The sequence below is a fragment of the Strix uralensis genome, chromosome 2 (genome assembly GCF_047716275.1).
Source record: "Strix uralensis isolate ZFMK-TIS-50842 chromosome 2, bStrUra1, whole genome shotgun sequence".
Lineage (NCBI taxonomy): Eukaryota > Metazoa > Chordata > Aves > Strigiformes > Strigidae > Strix > Strix uralensis.
In genome coordinates, this window is record NC_133973.1 from 105,885,997 (window position 1) to 105,905,736 (window position 19,740).

Here is a 19,740-nt window from a genome sequence, read left to right on the forward strand (position 1 = left end):
GGACAGCGCTCTGCCACAGGGATTGATTTTTAAACCAGCGGTTCAGATGCTCTTCCCTCATGTAGGCAAAAGGAAGCTGCCAACAGAGCATAAAATACAGGAGACAAAACCTGGTCATTCAGGCACACTTTCACCTGGAAATGTCTGATGTACAGATAGGAATTTAAAGAAAAATTTGATCTGCTGAGATAGGTGTAACAGAGGAGATGGAAAAGCCAGTGGAGTGGGGTTGCTGGTAACAAAGGAAAGAAAAGGAACATATTTCACTTATGTCTTAAAGTGGGGAAAGGGAACACTTTCTGCTATCTATCTTAGAAGAACATTTTGGGCAAGTGGTAGGTGTCAGACATTTTTGTATGTTGGTTGCTTTTTCTTTGGATTCTCCATCTTGTTGCAAAGAGATAGTTCACACACTGTTTGAAAGCTGCTGCCTTCCTACTAGCTTTTTGGTTTCTGGTATGCACTGGAAATATTTCACACCAAAAAAAAGAAGAAAATGGGTGTTTGAGGAAACTAAAAGCACTAGAGGAAATTCTGAGGAAAGGACAAATCAGAGTCTTGTGGTGGTTAAGGCACTGCACAGGTTAAAACACAATAAATAGAAAAGTAAATGTAGGATGAAAGATCAAAAAATAAACAAAAGTAAAATGGAAGATGTGACAGACCAGGAGGCAAAAATGTATATCCCCATGCCTCTTGCTTGTCTGAAAGCCTCAGAGGTCTCATGACCCAAGGTAGGACACAAACCCATTGACTCTCAAGTGTATGCTGGACATTGCTTATTTGGATCAATTGTCTTTCTGCTTTTTTTTTCCTTCCTTTAGTATTCAAACAATGCAGACAACATCCTCCTCGCTGTCTTCGGTCACCAACCTTGGGTGACTAAATGGCAGCACCACACCCACTGCAGCCCCTAACTCCATCCCAGCGCCACCAGCCCACCAGCAGCAGCCAAACTGTTTGAATCTGGGTGCCTAAAATGATGGTCCTGGTCAGTAAGCACCTCCATAAAGTGGGCTGATTTTTGAAAGTGTGGAGGTTCCCATTGCAAAGATATTTGTGCTGAGGCACATGTCACACACAAAGACAATTTCTGTGACAGTTCAGTCTCTGAGCAGGTCAGATTTCCTTTCCTGATATAATCTATTTATACTGTGTAATTTATACCAGCTATACATTGATTACCCTCAAAGCCTTGTGAGCTGCTGAGGAGGGCTCTAGCTGTACCCAGACAGAACATCAGAAAAAAAAAATACTGACATAACAGAAAGGGATGGGAATGTATTTAGACACCAAACTTAAGCATTAACTTCCCTGCTTCCACCCAGCTGTTAGGGTTTATCATTTGTCCTCTGACTTATGTTGACATTCCCCCTATCCGCTCATCTCATCTGCTTAGGAAGAGAGAATCATCTCCTCTAACGTTAGCCCTTCCCACTGCAGACTGCTGTAGCTGAGTGAGCCATCTCGTGCCACTTGCATAGGCACTGCAGAGAAGTGGGTGCTTTTCAGGAGCAACTCATGTGTGACGTCCCATGGACATCTGAGAGGGTAATAAAACGCCTGGTCCTGTTCATGGCCACCAGACCTGGGGTGACTCACTTGGAGGTAGGAGGCTACATTTGTTTCAGTGTATCCCATGGATTCTGTATATCTCCCTCCCTCAGCTTGGACACTTCAGATCAGAAGCAATATATGGTGTTCTGAGCTAAAAAAGTCATAAATTAAGATATACTTGCTCTACCTACAACAGGAAATTGTTTATTAACCTTCAAGGATTTCTGAATCTGGAAAGTATTTCCCAGATAAGATGGGAAGAAAAATGCAGTCTTAAAAAATACTGTGAAGGGCAACTATAAAAACAATTGAGTTAATCAAACGTTTAATTTTGCTAATTTCAACCATTGTTTGATTTTTACTCAATTTCAAGGCTTTTTCATAATTTTATTGAAAATTAACTCACATTTCTATGCTCTTTTTTTTAAGACCTGGAGGAAATAAAGTTGAATTTAGGAACTGTTCCAAGGGTAGATTTCAGCCGTTTGAAAGCTTCCTTTCTTGAACAAATATATTTTTCTCTAATTGAGAAATTAATCAAAACTGATCCTTTCTAGCAACGCTTTTTGCTTCTGATGAATCAGCATTCCCTGATGAGGAGCTGGTTGGTCAAAAATTCTGGCTGAGTTCAAAGGTTTTGCTGCACCTGGATTAGTCATTCCTTCTACACTGGGTAGGTGGACCATGGGCTATGCTCAACTGGTGCCTGCAGGTGTTAGCGTAGCACATGTGGCCAGAAGCCTTGCAGTAATGGGGGACAGTTTGATCTGTGTTGGTTTCTGTTAACTTTTAGAGTAGCTTTGAGACATTCACAGGCTTTTATTTAAAAAGGATGATCAGGTCCTAGTTTTCAGAGCAGATAATTAACAAAGTAGTCTCTTGATTTCTTTGTTGAAAATTACATGTGTGGGAATTAGGACTGGTAGTATATAAAGCCTCCTGGTGCCATTTCTATATTGCTTCTTTAAGTATAATCACACTTTGAAGGCAATTCTAAAGAGATATTTCCACTCTTTTGGCTGAACCTCTCCACATTCACATGTAGTAACACCAATGGCCTCTGGATGCTGCATAGGTGTTGTACCTCACCCAGACCAAGCTTTGACACATCTTTGTGTGGTAGTTTTAAAATGTCAGTGCCCAAAAAGGTGGCAGCAGAAGAGGCCAGGCATCCCTGTCCCAGCTAAGTCAGGGTATCTATCATCGCTCAATCACCCTCTGTACCAGCATACACTGGTATGAGAGCACTCATACTTTCTGGAGTACGCACCAGCATCATGCTGGGCTCCTGCAGCTGCTCTTGCTGGTGAAGGAGAGCCAGCTCCAGAAAGTGGTCAGATAAAACAAGTCAAAGGAGGAAGTGCTTGAACTGCTGCAGCCAGATGGTCTCAAGCAGTTGCAGCAGTGCCACTGAGTAATCTCCAGTGACTCCCATCAGTGGTACCCTTGGCTTTCAGCAACCAAGTGTCACGAGATTTCCTTTAAACTCAAACAGGATTTAAGTATGGCTATCCTCTTTGATCCTGCGGCTTGCACGGTATCCAGCAGCAAGATTTTAAATAACAAGCCTCATCCTGCATCGAGATTCTCAGATCTGAGTCTGTATTTCAGCACGTACCAGAGCCCATGCTAGGTTGGTACTGTCTGTTTGTAACAGTAAACCTGTTAACAAGCACACAGAAGGGGCAGGAGGAGCAGAGGTCAGCTGTTATCAGCAGCCGAACCCCTCAGATCCTTTTCCCTGTTTGAGATTAGCATATTCTACTATTGTTTTGATCCTCCAGAATCCTCTTTTTGCCAGTTAATCAACAATGAGCCTCTCCAGGGACGGGTAATCACACCAATGGATCCATGTGACTGAAGCAGGACACAAAAGCCAAGTGAGTCTGTGCTGTCCTTCTTGGTTCTTTAAATTCAGATTCAAATGCAAAATTAATCTCCTGAAAAATACTTACAGGCTCTTGCCCTTTTTTGTGTGTGTTATCACTGTTGATGAGGCCAAAGGTAACCGCTTAGCATCCTTCCTACATGAGGCAAAGGACAACTAAAATCTAACTAAACTCTGATCTCTGTTGCCTCCCGTGCGATGCAGCTGAGTGCCATTGCTCATGAACCACACAAGGATGCAATTAGTTTAACAGCTCTTTATTATGAATGCAGCAGAACAGAATTAGAACTCAATTTACAAGTCTCCCTTTCAAACCCATTCAGCCATTAAGGCCGCATCATCTTTCAGTTTTCCAAGGCATATAATTGATAAATGATTTCTCCCTGCACACCTCAGCTCCTCATCTTTATTCATGAACCAATTAATCTCTGTAGGACACTGTGATCATTTACATACATGGCCAATGTCACCAACCTCTGTCATTTCATTCTGGAAACAATTTTGCAGCCCATGAAACCACCAGGAGGGGAAAATCTGGACTATGTCTAAATTTCTGTGGTTCTGGCATTTGTCCCTCATGTCATTCCCAAATATAAAAATCAAATGCTACCTGTGCTAGAAAAATGATGGGTAAACCTAGGAAGAAACAGACCTCTCATCCCCGGATGAGTGCTGTACAGACAGTATGTTTCAGTCGTGATTGATAAGTATGAGCAGAGGCTGAATGAAAATACATGTTCACTTTGTGGTTTTGAGTACTCGGTTATGCCAGCCTATTTTATTCATTTTTTATTCTACTATCCTTGCTGTTTAGCTTTCCAGGGTCAGCAGAGAGAAAGATGCTGTAGTGTATGTGTTGTTTTGGGGAGTTGAAGAAGTGTCTGTACTTTCCGCTCTTTTCAGACATATCATTACCTGTGAGCACATGACCTGTGTGAATTCTGGTCTTTCTTGGCTTTGGACAATTTATCATGGATCTGTAATAGCAATAGTAGCTTTCACCCTGGAAGAAAATTAGTTTTTCTGTAAGACACTGTTGCCTTTATAAAGTGATCAGGACATGAAAAGTAAATAAGGTGCAATGAAACAAAAACCAATGGTTGAAAAATACAGTAATTTTGCGTAATGAGAACTAAGACTCAGAGCTGTGTGTTACTTTCAGCGCAGCAAAGGAACCATCAGTGGTTTCCATCAGTTTCCTGAAGGTCTATAATCAACTCCCACCCAAACAACATGTTGTCCAAGTGACTCATGTTTTCTTATTCCCGGTAGATACTGATTTATTTGCCAGTGTCTTAACAAGGAGCACTTGCAAAGCAAGTTTAAATTTGTTAAACAAAGGATATCAAAGGGAGCCACAGGAGCACTACAGGCAGAGCTCTTAAGCGCTTGAGAAAGGTGCTCCAGGCACCACCTACAGAGAGCACGCTTAGGCTAAGGTGCAAGAGAATGGGTGCACACCTGTCCCCCTCTCTGTGTACATGGGTATGTGTGTACATATCAAGAAGGCAATTAACCCTGGAGTAGTGATGTGTTCTGCCTGTCTCTGAGTGCATCAACAGTATTTGCTGCTCTTCTCTGCACTGCTTGCACTTGCTCACATTGCTTGCATGGCATCTGTCAGAGGTTAGAAGAGTGGGCCCTTCCTTTGGGCTTTTGGAGGATTCTGGGGCCTGTTTGGAGGATGCCAGGAGCTGTTTGAGGAGGCTGGTGAAGAGAAGCTCCATGGAGCAAAGCTCCTGCCCCCTTCCATTGACCCCTCTCAGCTGGTGTGGTCCCCATCTCGGAGAGGCACATCTCACTCTCAGCTCATGCTGACCATCAGTCTGCACAAGCAGATACACATTGCAGAGACTCATCACTGTCTCAGCAGAACAGCTCCTGTACAAATGTATCCAAATGGATGCATCCAACTTTTCTGTCCATTGAGGGATGGGAAAGGGAAGAGATGAGCTTTCCTACAGTGCACTCCCAGTGTTGCAGTTGCAGCCCCCCAGCAAAGCAGTGACACCGTTGTGTGGCTGCTCCAGCCCAGCATGGTGCGACTGCTCTGGCAGCTGAAGGCAACTGTGCTGAGAGCTCCTGCAATCTGCATCTAAGAACCATGCTCTGAAAGCCCTGTGATTCCTGTTTGGGGTGTCATTTCCAAACCTTTAGGAGATCACTGCGGGCTAGAGAGGGATTTATGTCACGGTGCTGGGTATTCCCCTGCCCAGAGCCTGTACAAGAAGTGCGATGTGAAATGACCTTATGAGAATTTGCTCCTCTACTAAGCTCAAAGCCTCTGGGTGCTCCTGAATGGATGCCACCAGGTCAGCAGAGGCTGAACCTGTATTAGTAGGTTGTTCCCACGTGTTGTAAAGCTTGGCAAGCCAAGGAGGTTTCTGACAGTGCAGGTCTCATTAGCACATTTCACAACCTCTGAAATTAGCAAACCCTATATTCCTAGCATTTGGCTCGAACAGTGAATTTGTGAAGTTTCTAGAGGCATTTCACTGTTCTGCAAGGTCTGATCACCACATGGGCATCATCACCCCATGTTGGTCTGAGAAAGATTGTGACTGAAGCACAATGGGGCACTATGGCCACATTTCCCTAACATGAAATGTAACAGTGCAGCAAGCAGTGGAGGTAGGGCTGGTGGTGACGACCTGCATCCCTCCTCAGAGATCTCTATTACTTTTCATTGATGTGGCTGATTGAGCCTTTCACTGGCATGTTATTTAACCATGGGACTCTTTCACTAGCACCCAAGCAGCCACAGGTCTTGAGGAGAAGGCATGAAGAGGTTGGTGCACCTAAGGCTTATTGACCACCTCTCAGATGTGCAGGGTGTTCTGCTTCAAGGCTGCAAAATCAAGGGAGGGCATGCTACCCTACTGAGGGGCTGGTCAGAAGACATCTCCCCACCTCAGTGACAAACTGACACGTGCTCTGAGGTGTCCAGTTTGCTTAACTGCAGTAAAGAGCCAGGACAACTTCATAGGCTGCCGGAGGTGCCTGGCAATGGGACATTGCTTCTCTCCCTGTGTGAATCACAGCAGCACCGTGCATGTCAATCACCTGCTAGGAGATTTCCTGAGTGGATGTGTGGGGTTCCCCTCCATGCTTTGTGTGTTTACAGATATTCATTGCTGTATTCCTTTAGATCCTTAACTCATACACTTAATGAGTGCCTGCCCTGAAGGAGTTCAGTACTTCTATGCATGGTTGGTTATGTAGCTTTCCACTCTTTTCAGACATATCATTACCTGTGAGCACATGACCTGTGTGAATTCTGGTCTTTCTTGGCTTTGGACAATTTATCATGGATCTGTAATAGCAATAGTAGCTTTCACCCTGGAAGAAAATTAGTTTTTCTGTAAGACACTGTTGCCTTTATAAAGTGATCAGGACATGAAAAGTAAATAAGGTGCAATGAAACAAAAACCAATGGTTGAAAAATACAGTAATTTTGCGTAATGAGAACTAAGACTCAGAGCTGTGTGTTACTTTCAGCGCAGCAAAGGAACCGTCAGTGGAACGACAGTTTTCCTGGTGGCAGAAGAGAACTGCCTCTGAGCACTGATTCACGTAAAAAATATGAACAAAATGAGAACATTATCAAGTGGCATTGGTCCTAATTCAGAGTTTCACCACACTAAGCTATAAAAAGTCCACAGATATCACCTTACCAGTACACAGAGCTCCTCTATTTACTGACTTGCTTAATGAACAGCTTCTTAGGTTTGTGGATAAATTTTAACTCTGACGTTGCTCACGACACAGCAGGCAATGAGGCTCAGGCATTCAGTGGTGCTACTCTCTGCTGCTTGCCTTATCTGCTTGCCTGAAAAGTACTGAACTTAAAGTGGCTGAGCAGCCTGGAGGAAAACACTCCCAAATTCTTGACAAGTCCGTTCTCCAGATGGTGGGGGAGGCTGCCAGAAATGGCAGAAGTTGGAGATCTGGAGGGTCACGGTAGCAAATCAACACATGGGTTTGCAAGATCAGAGGCATCGGGATCCATTTCTCCATCAAGCTGAAAGCAGCGGTAGCTGAGCACTTGCTGTAGGACTGGTGCTGCTCATGTGCTTCTTGCAGCCATCTGCCAGAGATAGGGTCCTGTTTTCCAAGTGGGAGCCAGATTGAAGCTGCTGCTCAGTTAGGCAGCAATGACACCAAGGCCTGAAGTCTGTAATCAGGCGCACAGCAGTATTAAGCTGCACTTGGAAGGAGGTGTGATGTCAGCTTGGGGTTTTGGTTCAATTCCATCTCTGAAGAAAGTAGAAACATGACTTTATCTGCACAAGAGCACAGCAGCCAGCCATACTACTTGCTATACCCTTTCTAAGGCCAGAATAGATGATTTCTAGCCAGGATAGATGATTTACAAGAAGGTGTAAAAACCTCATCATGCACCTAATTATGCATTACTACACTATGGGGGGATATTTCTTTCTGAGTCCATCTGGTGATCAGACTGTACCCTGAAGCATGCGGATTGATTGCCCTCAAGGATTTTTCTCCTAGTTAGTCTAACTGCTGATGCTTTATTTTTATTCATGTGAATGTCTAAGCCTTTTTGAAGCTTTGAAAATTATGATTAATTGTGCAATGAAAATCAATAATGGAAGTGCCTACAAAGCCAGCTTGATTTGGGAGTGAATCCCAAAGACAGCTGCTTCCTCTAAGAATGATGGAAAAAGTTGGAGAAAAGCAACAGCAAAAAATTCCAGATCCTGTTTTTTTGTGATGTTTGTCATGAGTTTAACCCTTCAGCGTCTGCTGGAAGCTTTATTACCGGCTCCAATTACCAGTTCATGAAAGCAAAACCTCAAGTCTACCAAATAAACAAGAATACCCAGTTAAACAGAGGTGCATTGAAAAGTGAAAATGTTTTTACTCTTGTACCAGAATGCAGCTATTCCCGCACCATCGGGTCCATGACAGCTTTATTTTTCAAGGGAGATTATAGAGATAGGGATGAAGATCTAGTAAGGCATTTACTATAGTATCCCTGCCAACAGCACTTACTCCCTTTTGCACACTGGCAGGTGCTAGCCTTTTGCCTAGGGTTAAATATCCCGGTTTTTCTCTATTTCCCAGAGGAAAGCATTTTCGGAGTTCATGCATGCCAGTCTCTAAAACTCCAGATAGAGTGACTGCCATCTCCTGGTTAGCTCTCCCTGCTGCACTGGTGCCAGGGCTCACCGCTGGTGCAGAGCTGCAGGTTGGGGCTCAGTGATAGTGTCCCAAAACGCAGCCTGGGGGCAGGGGACTAGCAACGGGGAGGGCTGTATGGCAGGGTGCCTGGCTTCAGTGCTGGGATGCTGAGGAGGAGGAGGAAAAGCAGCCCCCTTCGTAAAACGTGCTTCAAATAACAGTGTACATCACCTGGCCGCTCTCCAGAGCCTGAGCCAGAGGCAGGTTTCGATCTCCAGGGCCCCCAGGCAATGCATAATGTGTGAAAGCCTCCTCTCCCTTCCTCTCTGGGCAGGCTCCTCTAAAAATCCTAACTCCGTGCAAAAAACTGAGTTGCTAAGGGCTGGTGAATGGGAAATGCCTGGAAATCCCTTCTTCTCCCTGGGGAGAGCAAGTGCCTGCATTCATTGGGGACCAAGGGAAAAGCCCCCCTCTCACCATCTCCCATCTGTCATCTACTTCATCCCTCACATCCACCCCTGTGTCTGGGGTGAGGGCATCTCCCTGAGACACAGAACCTGGAGCAGGGCAGTCTTCAGGCGGGATCACCTGGCCTCTTCAGATCTATACTGTCTATCCAGCTGAAAATGGCCCCTGCAGTTTGCAAACATACACGCATGCATGCAACTCACACAAAATACATGGTCATCCCACCTGACAGAAATGCTGTGGTCACAGTTCCTGCCTGCAGTTTCCTCTCTGCTTTACCTCTGCAGGACTCCCAAGTCAAACAACATAAGAGAGGGACAGACAGCTTTTCAGTGCCACCCGTCTTGTATGGCAACAGCGGGTCCTACACCTGAAAAGAGGAGCAGCATAGGTGTTGTGCTCTGGTAACTCCTCTTTGCTGGACACTAAGCTGGGGCGATGTCTCCATCATCTAACACTCAAGATGTTCTCCTCCTCTGCCAGCACTGGGAAATATTGTGACCAGATGGAGTAGGTCTTAGGACACTGTACCTTTCCCACCTTGTATTAAATACATAGGTTCATGAGAGGAACAGGGCAGCCAGATCTGATCAGGAACAGGATCTGACCATTAGTACAGAAACCAAGTAGCATGTTTGCACTGCAGAATGCCTAAAGAACCAAAGTTTATGGGTATATGAGCAAAGGAAGAGGATGATGGGTATTGTGCTGAATGGAGAAAATCATACTGGGTCAGGCTGCAGGTCCAGCCAACACAGTGTCCTGTCTTCGGCAGTGTCTCAGAGCGGCATGTTCAGAAATGACCTAGGAAATGATTCTTCCTGTTCTCTGCAATCTGTGGTTTCAATAACAATGTGGAAGACACATCCTTAGCGAGCCCACTGTTGCTTTTTTTAAATCTCTCCCTGTTTCAACTATAGGATACACACTTCCCCATTACACATGTATTACTAAAAGCAAAGACTACACATTTGGCTTCATAGAACATTTTATTTGGAGAGACTTCTCATGTCGTTGAATACTAGTTCTTTATTAAGGCAATTCTGAAAGGGCTGGAGGGAAGGGAAGGGGAGAGGGAGGGAACTGAGACTGTGTCAACGGGATTGCATTAAGGCAAGATTCCCTCCTTCTGCATTTCACCACAGTAAAATCCACATAAAGGCCAGAACAGTAAATGACTCATGCCAAGGAAGAGATTCAGTGCAAATATATCCCACTGACTATCCGTAGACAGGGCTAGGTCCTCAACTGAGGCAAATTGACTGCACCTTGTTAGCCGCAAAGCTGTGCTGATTTAGCTCCATTGAGGATCCCAGGCTGGGTTCAGGGAAGCATTTTAGTATGTGTTTCATATGTAAGCACATATTTAAATGCTCTCCTGAATCAGGGCCATAGCCCTTCAAGTGCAAGTCTGTGAAGTAAACAGAGTTTAATTTTTATTCACTACATAAATATATCATTCTGCATCCCTTTGGTTCACTTCTTATCATATTGCTGCTGAGTATATCCCCTTAGTTTCTTTAACATGGTTTTCATTTCTATCATGCTTTGCAATCTGCTTATGTTTTAAGTGTATTATGACATAAAAATGAATTATCCTTTGGAGAGCATTTCTTGCAACGGTTCCAGAGTTTGGGTGTTCTTGGAGGACCAGGTTATGGTATGTTCTTTTCAGTGAGTAGTAATGTACTGTGTGAGTAATGCCACTGACAGCAGAGGCATAACTTGCAGGGAAAAGTACTGCTCACTTCACATATCAGCAACACATTGCAAACCCCAAACACTTTTCTTTCCACAAGAATTTCCTAAGAGGATCCTACTGTTCCAAAAATATAGTCACTAATACTTGCATTGGCTTGGGGAAACCCCTCTTGTTATCCCAGGTGCAAACTGAAGGGAAGTACGGCAGAAATGCTACCAAAAGCATGAAAACATTTTCAGGCAGAAGCAGTATATAACATTTCATAATCCTAAAAGCTGTCTCTTTTTCACAAGACAAAGATCTCCAGGTGACCTCTGACAGAAAACTCTGGTATCCATTAATAAAAGGATATGTATAGGCCTCGCTATTGAAAACTTATTCAGGAATGTGAAATGGTTATATCTAGCAAAGTGGAAAATAAGGCAAAGAAATCAAGCACATATTACTGTTCAAAACAAAACATTTCCTGGATACATGTGGATACACAACTTTTGTATGATCTGGAACTGTGTAACATTCATGCCTTAAAATCACAAGCACCCTGCATATTTCCGTTATACAGAGAAGAGCATCCAGTTTGAGGGAATCAAAGGGATGAATACCAAGCATCAGTACAAGTCTTTTGTGCTTTAAACCTTCTTCATGCCTTTTCCCATAAGGCAAGCAAACACTGTCATAACCATTTTGGGTTTTACTTCAACCAGGTCTTCTGGAAGGGCATAGACTCTTGCTCCAATCTTTCTTGCCATAGAGATGGCATATCTGCATTGCAGGGATGAAAAAAAAAAAAAAAAAAAAAAGAAGAAATAAATTAGTGCAGTAGCATTGATTTTCCCTCTGTTAAGCAGTTTTTTACATGATCAGTACCAGAGTGAGCTTGGAACTTTCTTACTGATTCATCAAAATTAAACTTTTCTATAAGAATGTATGAGACAGGTTCATAGAGAACTGCATTTCTAGTAAAGGTAGACAGTATTCCATGACAGTTAGAGCACTGATTACCTGCAGCTTGGAAGATTGCAGGTCAAACTCTGGTATGAAACATTTAGTCTCCCACCCCCTGAAGGATTATCCTCACAACCAGACATTCTGGTCTTGTTCTCCCTCAATCACTGCAACTCAGTCTTTGCACATAAACAAATTCACAAGATTGGAAAGCAGGAGGCTGATGTTGGTGGAGATCAGTGTTGTTGGAAATCAACATTCAGAGACTTCTACTTGAGTCACAACCCAGAATTTGCAAGCTGACCTTTCCATCTCTCTGCTCAGAGTGCACTGTTGCATGGCTACTGGATGTTCTCCAGTGGGTATGTCTCTTCTATTTTTTAATGAAAAAAGCTAGAAAATCTCAGGTTCTTCCCACTGCAGAGCACATACATTTGTGAAATTCTCCCAAAAATGCAGAGAAACATGGGGGGTGGGGGTGGAGAAGGAAGAAAGTGAGGGGAAAAGAGGAAAGCATCAGCAGAGGGATGAAGAAATTAAGTAAGGAGAGAAGCACATGTAGGATTGCAAGGAAAGAAAGAGAACAGATGGTAGGAAATGGAAAGGAAAAAGAACAGTGGGAAAAATGATGGCAGCTCTGATTGCCTTAGAGTCACCCTATTCTCTTTTTCAGTTGTCACATAGCGAAGGAGAAGCTAAAGTGATGATCAGACTGGGAGGTGATGTGTATAACTCTGAAAGGAAAGGGAGATGCCCCCAGGATTGGCTCTCTGCTAGGAAATGGTTTGCACTCAGGAAAAAACAATATCCATGTCCATAAAACCAGTTTTGCAGGCATGAATCCTGTGCTCCCCCTTCTCTCTTAAATATGCCCTTGTTCCACCTGTATGTGACTAAAGAGATATCATGACCTCTAATCACTGGTTTCCATGGCTCACCATTGTTGGCATTGTTCCCTGATCTCTGAAAGAATTTTAAATTCAATAAGAGAAAATAGGAGCTTGTGAAGCTAAGTGATTTTGATCCCTTCAAGGGAATTATAAAGCAGGAATTATAACATTACACACTTCATTTCCATTGGTAGTCTTTTTTACTGCCTAGCTCCTAGACTTCATGCTTCTAACTCTGGAGGTATTTCTCAGTGGAGGTTGTGCCAGATAAGAATGATAGCAGAGCAGTTTTCAAAGACAGAGTCAGACAAGCCTGAGCAGGTAACTTGTGTTAAGTGTCACTTGGCACGAACGTACTTAGCATTATTTAGTTTCTCCTCATCATTCAAGTCCTCTGTTTTCAAGAGGTCATATTTGATTGATCCTGGTTGAATGGCATCAATGAGATCCAGGACTGGCATGCTGGTGCTGATTTTGCTATCCTGCATAGATGAAAAATACAATTAGATGCAAGAACAGGGTGACAGATCTCCCACAAAGCCAGAGTCTAGGCTCAAGAGTAATGGACAGCTCAGTCAAATACCATTTAGATCTTCACAAAGGGCTGTTTAGGATAATTTTTCATCTAAGGCAGACTAAGAACCCTTTCACTGATTTTTTTTTTTTTTTCCCCCAATGGATGAGACATCATTAAAGCAATAGATGGGGTGCTGGGCTAGTGAACTTGCTTCCTGTGGGGAGATGACACTGAGACACATCTACTGATGAAAGGTGTGAGGGGGGCCAGATCGGTGACTCCTGAGCTCATTACATGAAGTCTGATGGATCTGTCCTCACCTGGTGCAAACTGCTGATTTGCATTCACTGAGTGTTCTCCAGCTTGGGAGGTGTTGTGAACGGACTAGCAAAATTGGAAGCTCTCTGGAATTGGTCTGTCTGTTTATATGGTACTTTTCAAAATAGGGCAACATACCCCTGAATGGTACTACCAGGTTATAAACGTATTGCTATTCTTTTTAATACCATCATTTGTAATTGCTGTTGTTTAATAGTCAACAGGACAGCAGTTCTTGCTTAATTCCAGTCATCATTCCTGGCTCTATACTTGAATTTTCTATGTCATACTGGCATTCAACGTGTTTTCTGTTATATTCATCTCATGTTTCTGTTACCTTTTCATAGTAAAGCCCCTTGAATAAAATCTGTGTATCTGAACATGCCTTTAAAAGGGAATGAAAAATAATCAAACTATGTAGTTAGTTATATCATAACGTAGTGTGTGCATGTATATATGTCTATATACAGGCAATGTATATAACAAACACACTGAATAAGAGATCCCTAAGCAGAGACTTCTAACAAAAAAACATACCTTGAAACTGGAGATGGTTGAATCCTTCCCAGCTGCAGTCAGTGTTTCATTGACCCAGCTGACAATGATTTCATCATTAACCTTCTCTCCACCGCCAATGTCTTCAAGGATATTCAGGGTGTACCTTAAGAGGGAAGCCAGGATACCTGTATTTGCTTGAAGTCTACCATAACCTCAGAAACATCCTGTATGTGCACAGCTTGACTGGGATCACCCCAAGAGTCCTCTTAGACCCGATATTCTCCTGCTTCCCACACACTCACAGTGTATATGAATTCTATTATAACATGATAATTAATCTAATGGATCTAATTCATTCCAAATTCCCTAATCACTGTTTTGGAGTGTCAAAATTTTTTGATACTCAAAATTCCTAAAAGGTCCCTCTTAGTGGATCTTGGTGTAAATGACTCATTCCCATAGTGCTTAAAAAAATAATCACTAACGTTAGGGCCAGAAAGGAGTTGTTATGCTCATCTAAAACTGATCTTCTGCATAAACACAGGCCTGGAATATTTCGCTTATATGTCAGTGTACATCTTGGAAAGACATCCCAAATTGATGGCAAGTAATCACCACATCCCTAGATTAATTACCTGCCTAATAAACCTATACTTTGCTTTATAGACTGAATTTAGTCTGTATTCAGTTCCTAACCAGTGGGTCTCTTTACACCCAGTTATGGAGCTCTTACACACACACACACACACACACACAGAATTACACTAAAGTGGGAAGAGCTACTGAATTTCATCCGCTTCAGGTAGCAGATTACAAAACTTCTGCATCAGTTCCTTGTTTCCAGTACACTCTCCCCATTCCCTGATACAGAGACCTTTCAACTTCTTTTTCTCTCTTCCATGCAATGAACATTTATTCATGCTATACAGTGACAATAATCTTCTGCATGAGCCGACTACTGGCCTTGCCCACAAGATAAAGTGCTTCCTGATCACATTCCTAACTAGGAGTGAGCAAAAGGTTAGCCTGTCTTTGCATATAAGTATAAACAGAGGAGCGAGAAAGCTGTAGCCTGTAGAGCCTTCTCAGTGATAGCATCAGGAAACTGTTACAATGCAAACTGAGTATACCAAAACACTGAAGTTTGTGTCTGACTGCCATACCTCCTCATCAACTGCCAGATTAAGGCCAGTGTGAGCGTACGGTTTCCTTCATTCAGATCTTGCCCAGCGATGCCAACAAGGGAAAATTTGGCTTGATTCTTTCCCAGTTCCACTGCATAGTTGCAGTTTTCAAGCTGTTAATGACAGGGTCAATTAGTGCAGTTCAAAAATATAGAAAAAAAGAAGACAAGACACTGTTACTTTAAATTCTTTGGATCGCTTAGCCCAGATCCTTCTGGGCAGACAGGAGCATTGGAGCTCTCTGATAATACAGCTGTTAGACTACCAGCAGCCAGTTCCATCCCAAAAATACCATGGTAAACAGTTAACATAGAAGGAAACGTTATATCATCAGGGTGTGAAAAACAGATTACCTTGGAAAATACATATCTATGGCTCATGGGTACCTCTAGCATCATAGCATTGCACTGAGACAAAGGATTAGTGTCTCAGTCAATATTTTAGGTCAGTTAATCACTCTGGCCTAACTGGATGGAACTACTCATTCAGATAGCTGGGAGAAAGCTTTGTATTTAGCAGCAACTCTGTGATCGGTTCTTGAGGCATCTGGTCAAGAATGCTTATCATCACTGTCTTCATTTGATGTGGAGGGCAGTGATCCAGATGGCTGCAATTAAGCTGGTAACACATGACTCATGGTGAAGATGCATTATAATTGGTGACTAATACAGTAGGAAAAGTGGTCTGCAAATGCAGTTTTTAAATATTGACACAAAAGGTGTCAAGTCTTTTTACTTTACAAATATTGTTCACCTGTCAACAGAGCCAGTGAGTCAAATATATGTTTCTTTTTCAGGATGAAAAATTATTCACTGAATAGAAAAAATCATTTAATGTGCTGTACTTGGGTCTTGAGAGCAACATGAGCACCCACATTGCTGTTTGAAATGCTAGAGACATCCTTTGAGGATAAGGCATTGATACTGGAGCTATTCCAGCTTTTTGTACCTTCTTCATGTTGCCACCCAGTTTAGGATATGGTGGTTTGTTCACTCTGTTCCAGTCTACTGGCACTTTGATCTTTTCATAAAGCTGGAAGATAACCAAGGCATCTGACAGGTCACTGAAAACAATAAAACAATAAAAAGGTATATCATTGTCCAAAAAACAAAGGAAAGGAACCCAACTAAACTATTAGTAGAGATAAACTTATTTTCCAAAAAAGAAAAAGAAGTATGTATTCTTACAGGGTCCAAAAGTTTTTATGTTTTGTAAACAATTTGCTGGCTGTATTTATCATCTGAAGGAAGTGTAATACCTCCTCTTACCTATATAAGTGATTTACACGTGGATTAACACCCAGGGAGTTCATCCAGTTCCTGAACGTCCTCTCTTCCCTTGTCTCACCTAAAACAACAGATACATCAATCAACAGGCCTGCAAAAAACAACACTCCAGTAAAATAAGTGTCTTGTGATGAAACCATAACTCAGAATTTACAGTGCACTGAGCCATAAACAGAAGGAGACACTGGTTGACGTGTGAATTAAGAGAGCACGATGCAGCATGTAGTATTTCTTCATACCCTATATATTGTAGTATTTATGCAGATTGGCCTTGAAATCATAGAATCACAGAATGGTTTGGGTTGGAAGGGATCTTCAGGATCATCTAGTTCCAACCCCCCTGCCATGGGCAGGGACACCTTCCACTAGACCAAGTTGCTCAAAGCCCCGTCCAACCTGGCCTTGAACACTGCCAGGGAGGGGGAATCCACAACTTCTCCGGGCAACCTGTGCCAGTGTCTCACCACCCTCACAGGAAAGAATTTCTTCCTTATAGCTAACCTAAATCCACCCTCCTTCAGTTTAAAGCCATTACACCCTGTCCTATCACTGTATGCCTTTATAAAAACTCCCTCTCCAGCTTTCCTGTAGGCCCCCTTTAGGTACTGGAAGGCCACTATAAGGTCTCCCTGGACCCTCCTCTTCTCCAGGCTGAACAAACCCAACTCTCTCAGCCTGTCCGCATAAGGGAGGTGCTCCAGCCCCCTGATCATCTTCGTGGCCTCCTCTGGACCTGCTCCAACAGGTCCATGTCCTTCTTATATTGGGGGCCCTAGAGCTGGACACAGCACTCCAGGTGGGGTCTCACAAGAGCAGAGTAGAGAGGGAGAATTACCTCCCTTGACCTGCTGGCCACAATTCTCTTGATGCAGCCCAGGATACAGTTGGCATTCTGGGCTGTGAGTGCACATTGCTGGCTCATAGTCAGTTTTCTATCCACTAGTCCCAAGTCTTTCTCCTCAGGGCTGCTCTCAATCCACTCATCACCCAGCCTGGATTTGTGCATGGGATTGCCCCAACCCATGTGCAGGACCTTGCATTTGGCCTTGTTGAACTTCATGAGGTTTGCATGGGCCCACCTCTCCAGCCTGTCATGGTCCCTCTGGATGGCACATCCCTTCCCTCCAGCGTGTCAACTGCACCACACAGCTTGGTGTCATCAGCAAACTTGCTGAGGGTGCACTCAATCCCACTGTCCATGTCACCGACAAAGATGTTAAACAGCGCTGGTTCCGATACTGACCCCTGAGGAACACCAGATGTCACTGGTCTCCACTTGGACATCGAGTCATTGACCACAACTCTTTGAGTGTGAACATCCAGCCAGTTCCTCATCCACCAAGAGGTCCATCTGTCATATCCATGTCTCTCCAATTTAGAGACAAGGATGTTGTGTGAGACAGTGTCAAATGCTTTGCACAAGTCCAGGTAGATGATGTCAGTTTCTCTTCCCCTATGCACCAGCACTGTAACTCCATCACAGAAGGCCACCACATTTGTCAGGCACGATCTGCCCTCAGTGAAGCCATGTTGGCTGTCACCAATCACCTCCTTATTTTCCATGTGCCCTAGCATAGTTTCCAGTAGGATCCGCTCCATGATCTTGCTGGGCACAGAGGTGAGACTGACTGGCCTGTAGTTCCCTGGGTCTTCTTTACTTCTCTTTTTAAAAATGGGGGTTATGCTTCCCCTTTTCCAGTCAGTGGGAAATTTACCAGACTGCCATAACTTTTAAACTAGGGTGGATAGTGGCTTAGCCACTTCATCTGCCAGTACCCTCAGGACCCACGGATGCATTTCATCAGGTCCCATGGACTTGTGCACCTTCAGGTTCCTTAGATGGACTCAAACCTGATCTTCTCCTACAGTGGGCAGTTCTTCATTCTCCCAGACTCCGCCTTTGCCTTCTGTGACTTGGGCAGTGTGATGGGAGCCCTTGCCAGTGAAGATTGAGGCAAAAAAGTCATTGAGTAACCTCAGACTTCTCCATTTTCCACATAACCAGGTCTCCCATTTCCTTCCAGAGAGGGCCCACATTTTCCATAGTCTTCTTTTTACCACTGAAATACATATAGAAACTTTTTTTGTTGCCCTTAACATCCCTGGCCAGATTTAATTCTATCAGGGCTTAGTTTTCCTAACCTGATCTCTGGCTGCTCAGACAATTTCTCTGTATTCCTCCCAGGCTATCTGTCCTTGCTTCCACCCTCTGTAGGCTTCCTTTTTGTGTTTGAGTTTGTCCAGGAGCTCTTTGTTCATCCACGCAGACCTCCTGGCATTTTTGCGTGACTTCCTCTTTGTTGGGATGCATCACTCCTGAGCTTGGAGGAGGTGATCCTTGAATATTAATCAGCTTTCCTGGGCCCCTCTTCCCTCCAGGGCTTTATCCCATGCTACTCTGCCAAGCAGATCCCTGAAGAGGCCAAAGTCTGCTCTCCTGAAGTCCAGGGTAGCAAGATTGCTGTGTGTCCTCCTCGCTGCCCTAAGGATCTTGAACCATTTCCTGGGCACTGCAGCCAAGGCTGCCCTTGAGCTTCACATTCCTCAACAGACCCTCCTTGTTGGTGAGAACAAGGTCCATCCCACCACCTCTCCTTATTGGCTCCTCTCTCACTTGGAGAAGCAAGTTATCAATGTGTTCCAGCAACCTCCTGGATTGCTTATGCCCTGCTGTGTTGTCCCTCCAACAGATACCAGGGTGGTTGAAGTCCCCCATGAGGACCAGGGCTTGTGAACATGAAGCTGCTCCTATCTGTCTATAGAGGGCCTCATCCGCTTGGTCTACCTGGTCAGGTGGCCTGTAGCAGACCCACACTGTAACGTCTCTTGTCTCTGCTTTCCCTTTAATCCTGGCCCATAAGCTCTCGGCTGGCTTCTGATCCATCCCCAGGCAGAGCTCCATGCACTCCAGCTGGTCACTGACATAGAGGGTGACACCCCCTCCTTGGCTCCCCCCGCTGTCCTTCCTAAAGAGCCTGTATCCTTCCTTCCAACACTCCAGTCACAGGAGTCAGCCCACCGCTCTCTGTGATGCCAATAAGATCGCAGTCCTGCAGGTGTGTGCACGTCTCTAACTCCCCTTGTTTATTCCCCATGCTGCGTGTGTTTGTATAGAGGCACTTAAGTTTGGTCCCTGATGAAGCTGACTTACTGGCTGGAATCCTTTGTGCTGCTCTTCAGGTGCTCTCCTGCTGACCTGTGATCCCTCTCCAGGCTCTGGGCATCTATTGCTGGCAGTGGCATCAAACTGGTAGGAGTGGGATGGATTGAGGCTCCCCTCCCCCAGCAACTTTAGTTTAAATCCCTCTTCTCCAGCTTGACAAGCCTATGACCAAACATGCT

The 19,740-nt window shown here is 44.0% G+C and overlaps 1 protein-coding gene across 3 annotated transcripts in view; it reads right to left on the minus strand.

The window, feature by feature from the left end:
• Window positions 1-10,028: 10,028 nt before the first annotated feature.
• The window catches only part of LCP1 (lymphocyte cytosolic protein 1), a 35,428-nt gene continuing 25,716 nt past the window's right edge, over window positions 10,029-19,740 (minus strand). For all 3 annotated transcript variants that reach the window (XM_074859646.1, XM_074859644.1, XM_074859645.1), the window contains exons 11-16: window positions 16,381-16,459; window positions 16,061-16,175; window positions 15,092-15,225; window positions 13,968-14,091; window positions 12,953-13,077; window positions 10,029-11,522 (exon numbers count right to left, since the gene is read on the minus strand). In XM_074859646.1, the coding sequence (XP_074715747.1) occupies window positions 11,390-11,522; window positions 12,953-13,077; window positions 13,968-14,091; window positions 15,092-15,225; window positions 16,061-16,175; window positions 16,381-16,459 (710 nt within the window). In that variant the 3' untranslated portion in view covers window positions 10,029-11,389. The remainder of the gene's footprint in view (window positions 11,523-12,952; window positions 13,078-13,967; window positions 14,092-15,091; window positions 15,226-16,060; window positions 16,176-16,380; window positions 16,460-19,740) is intronic.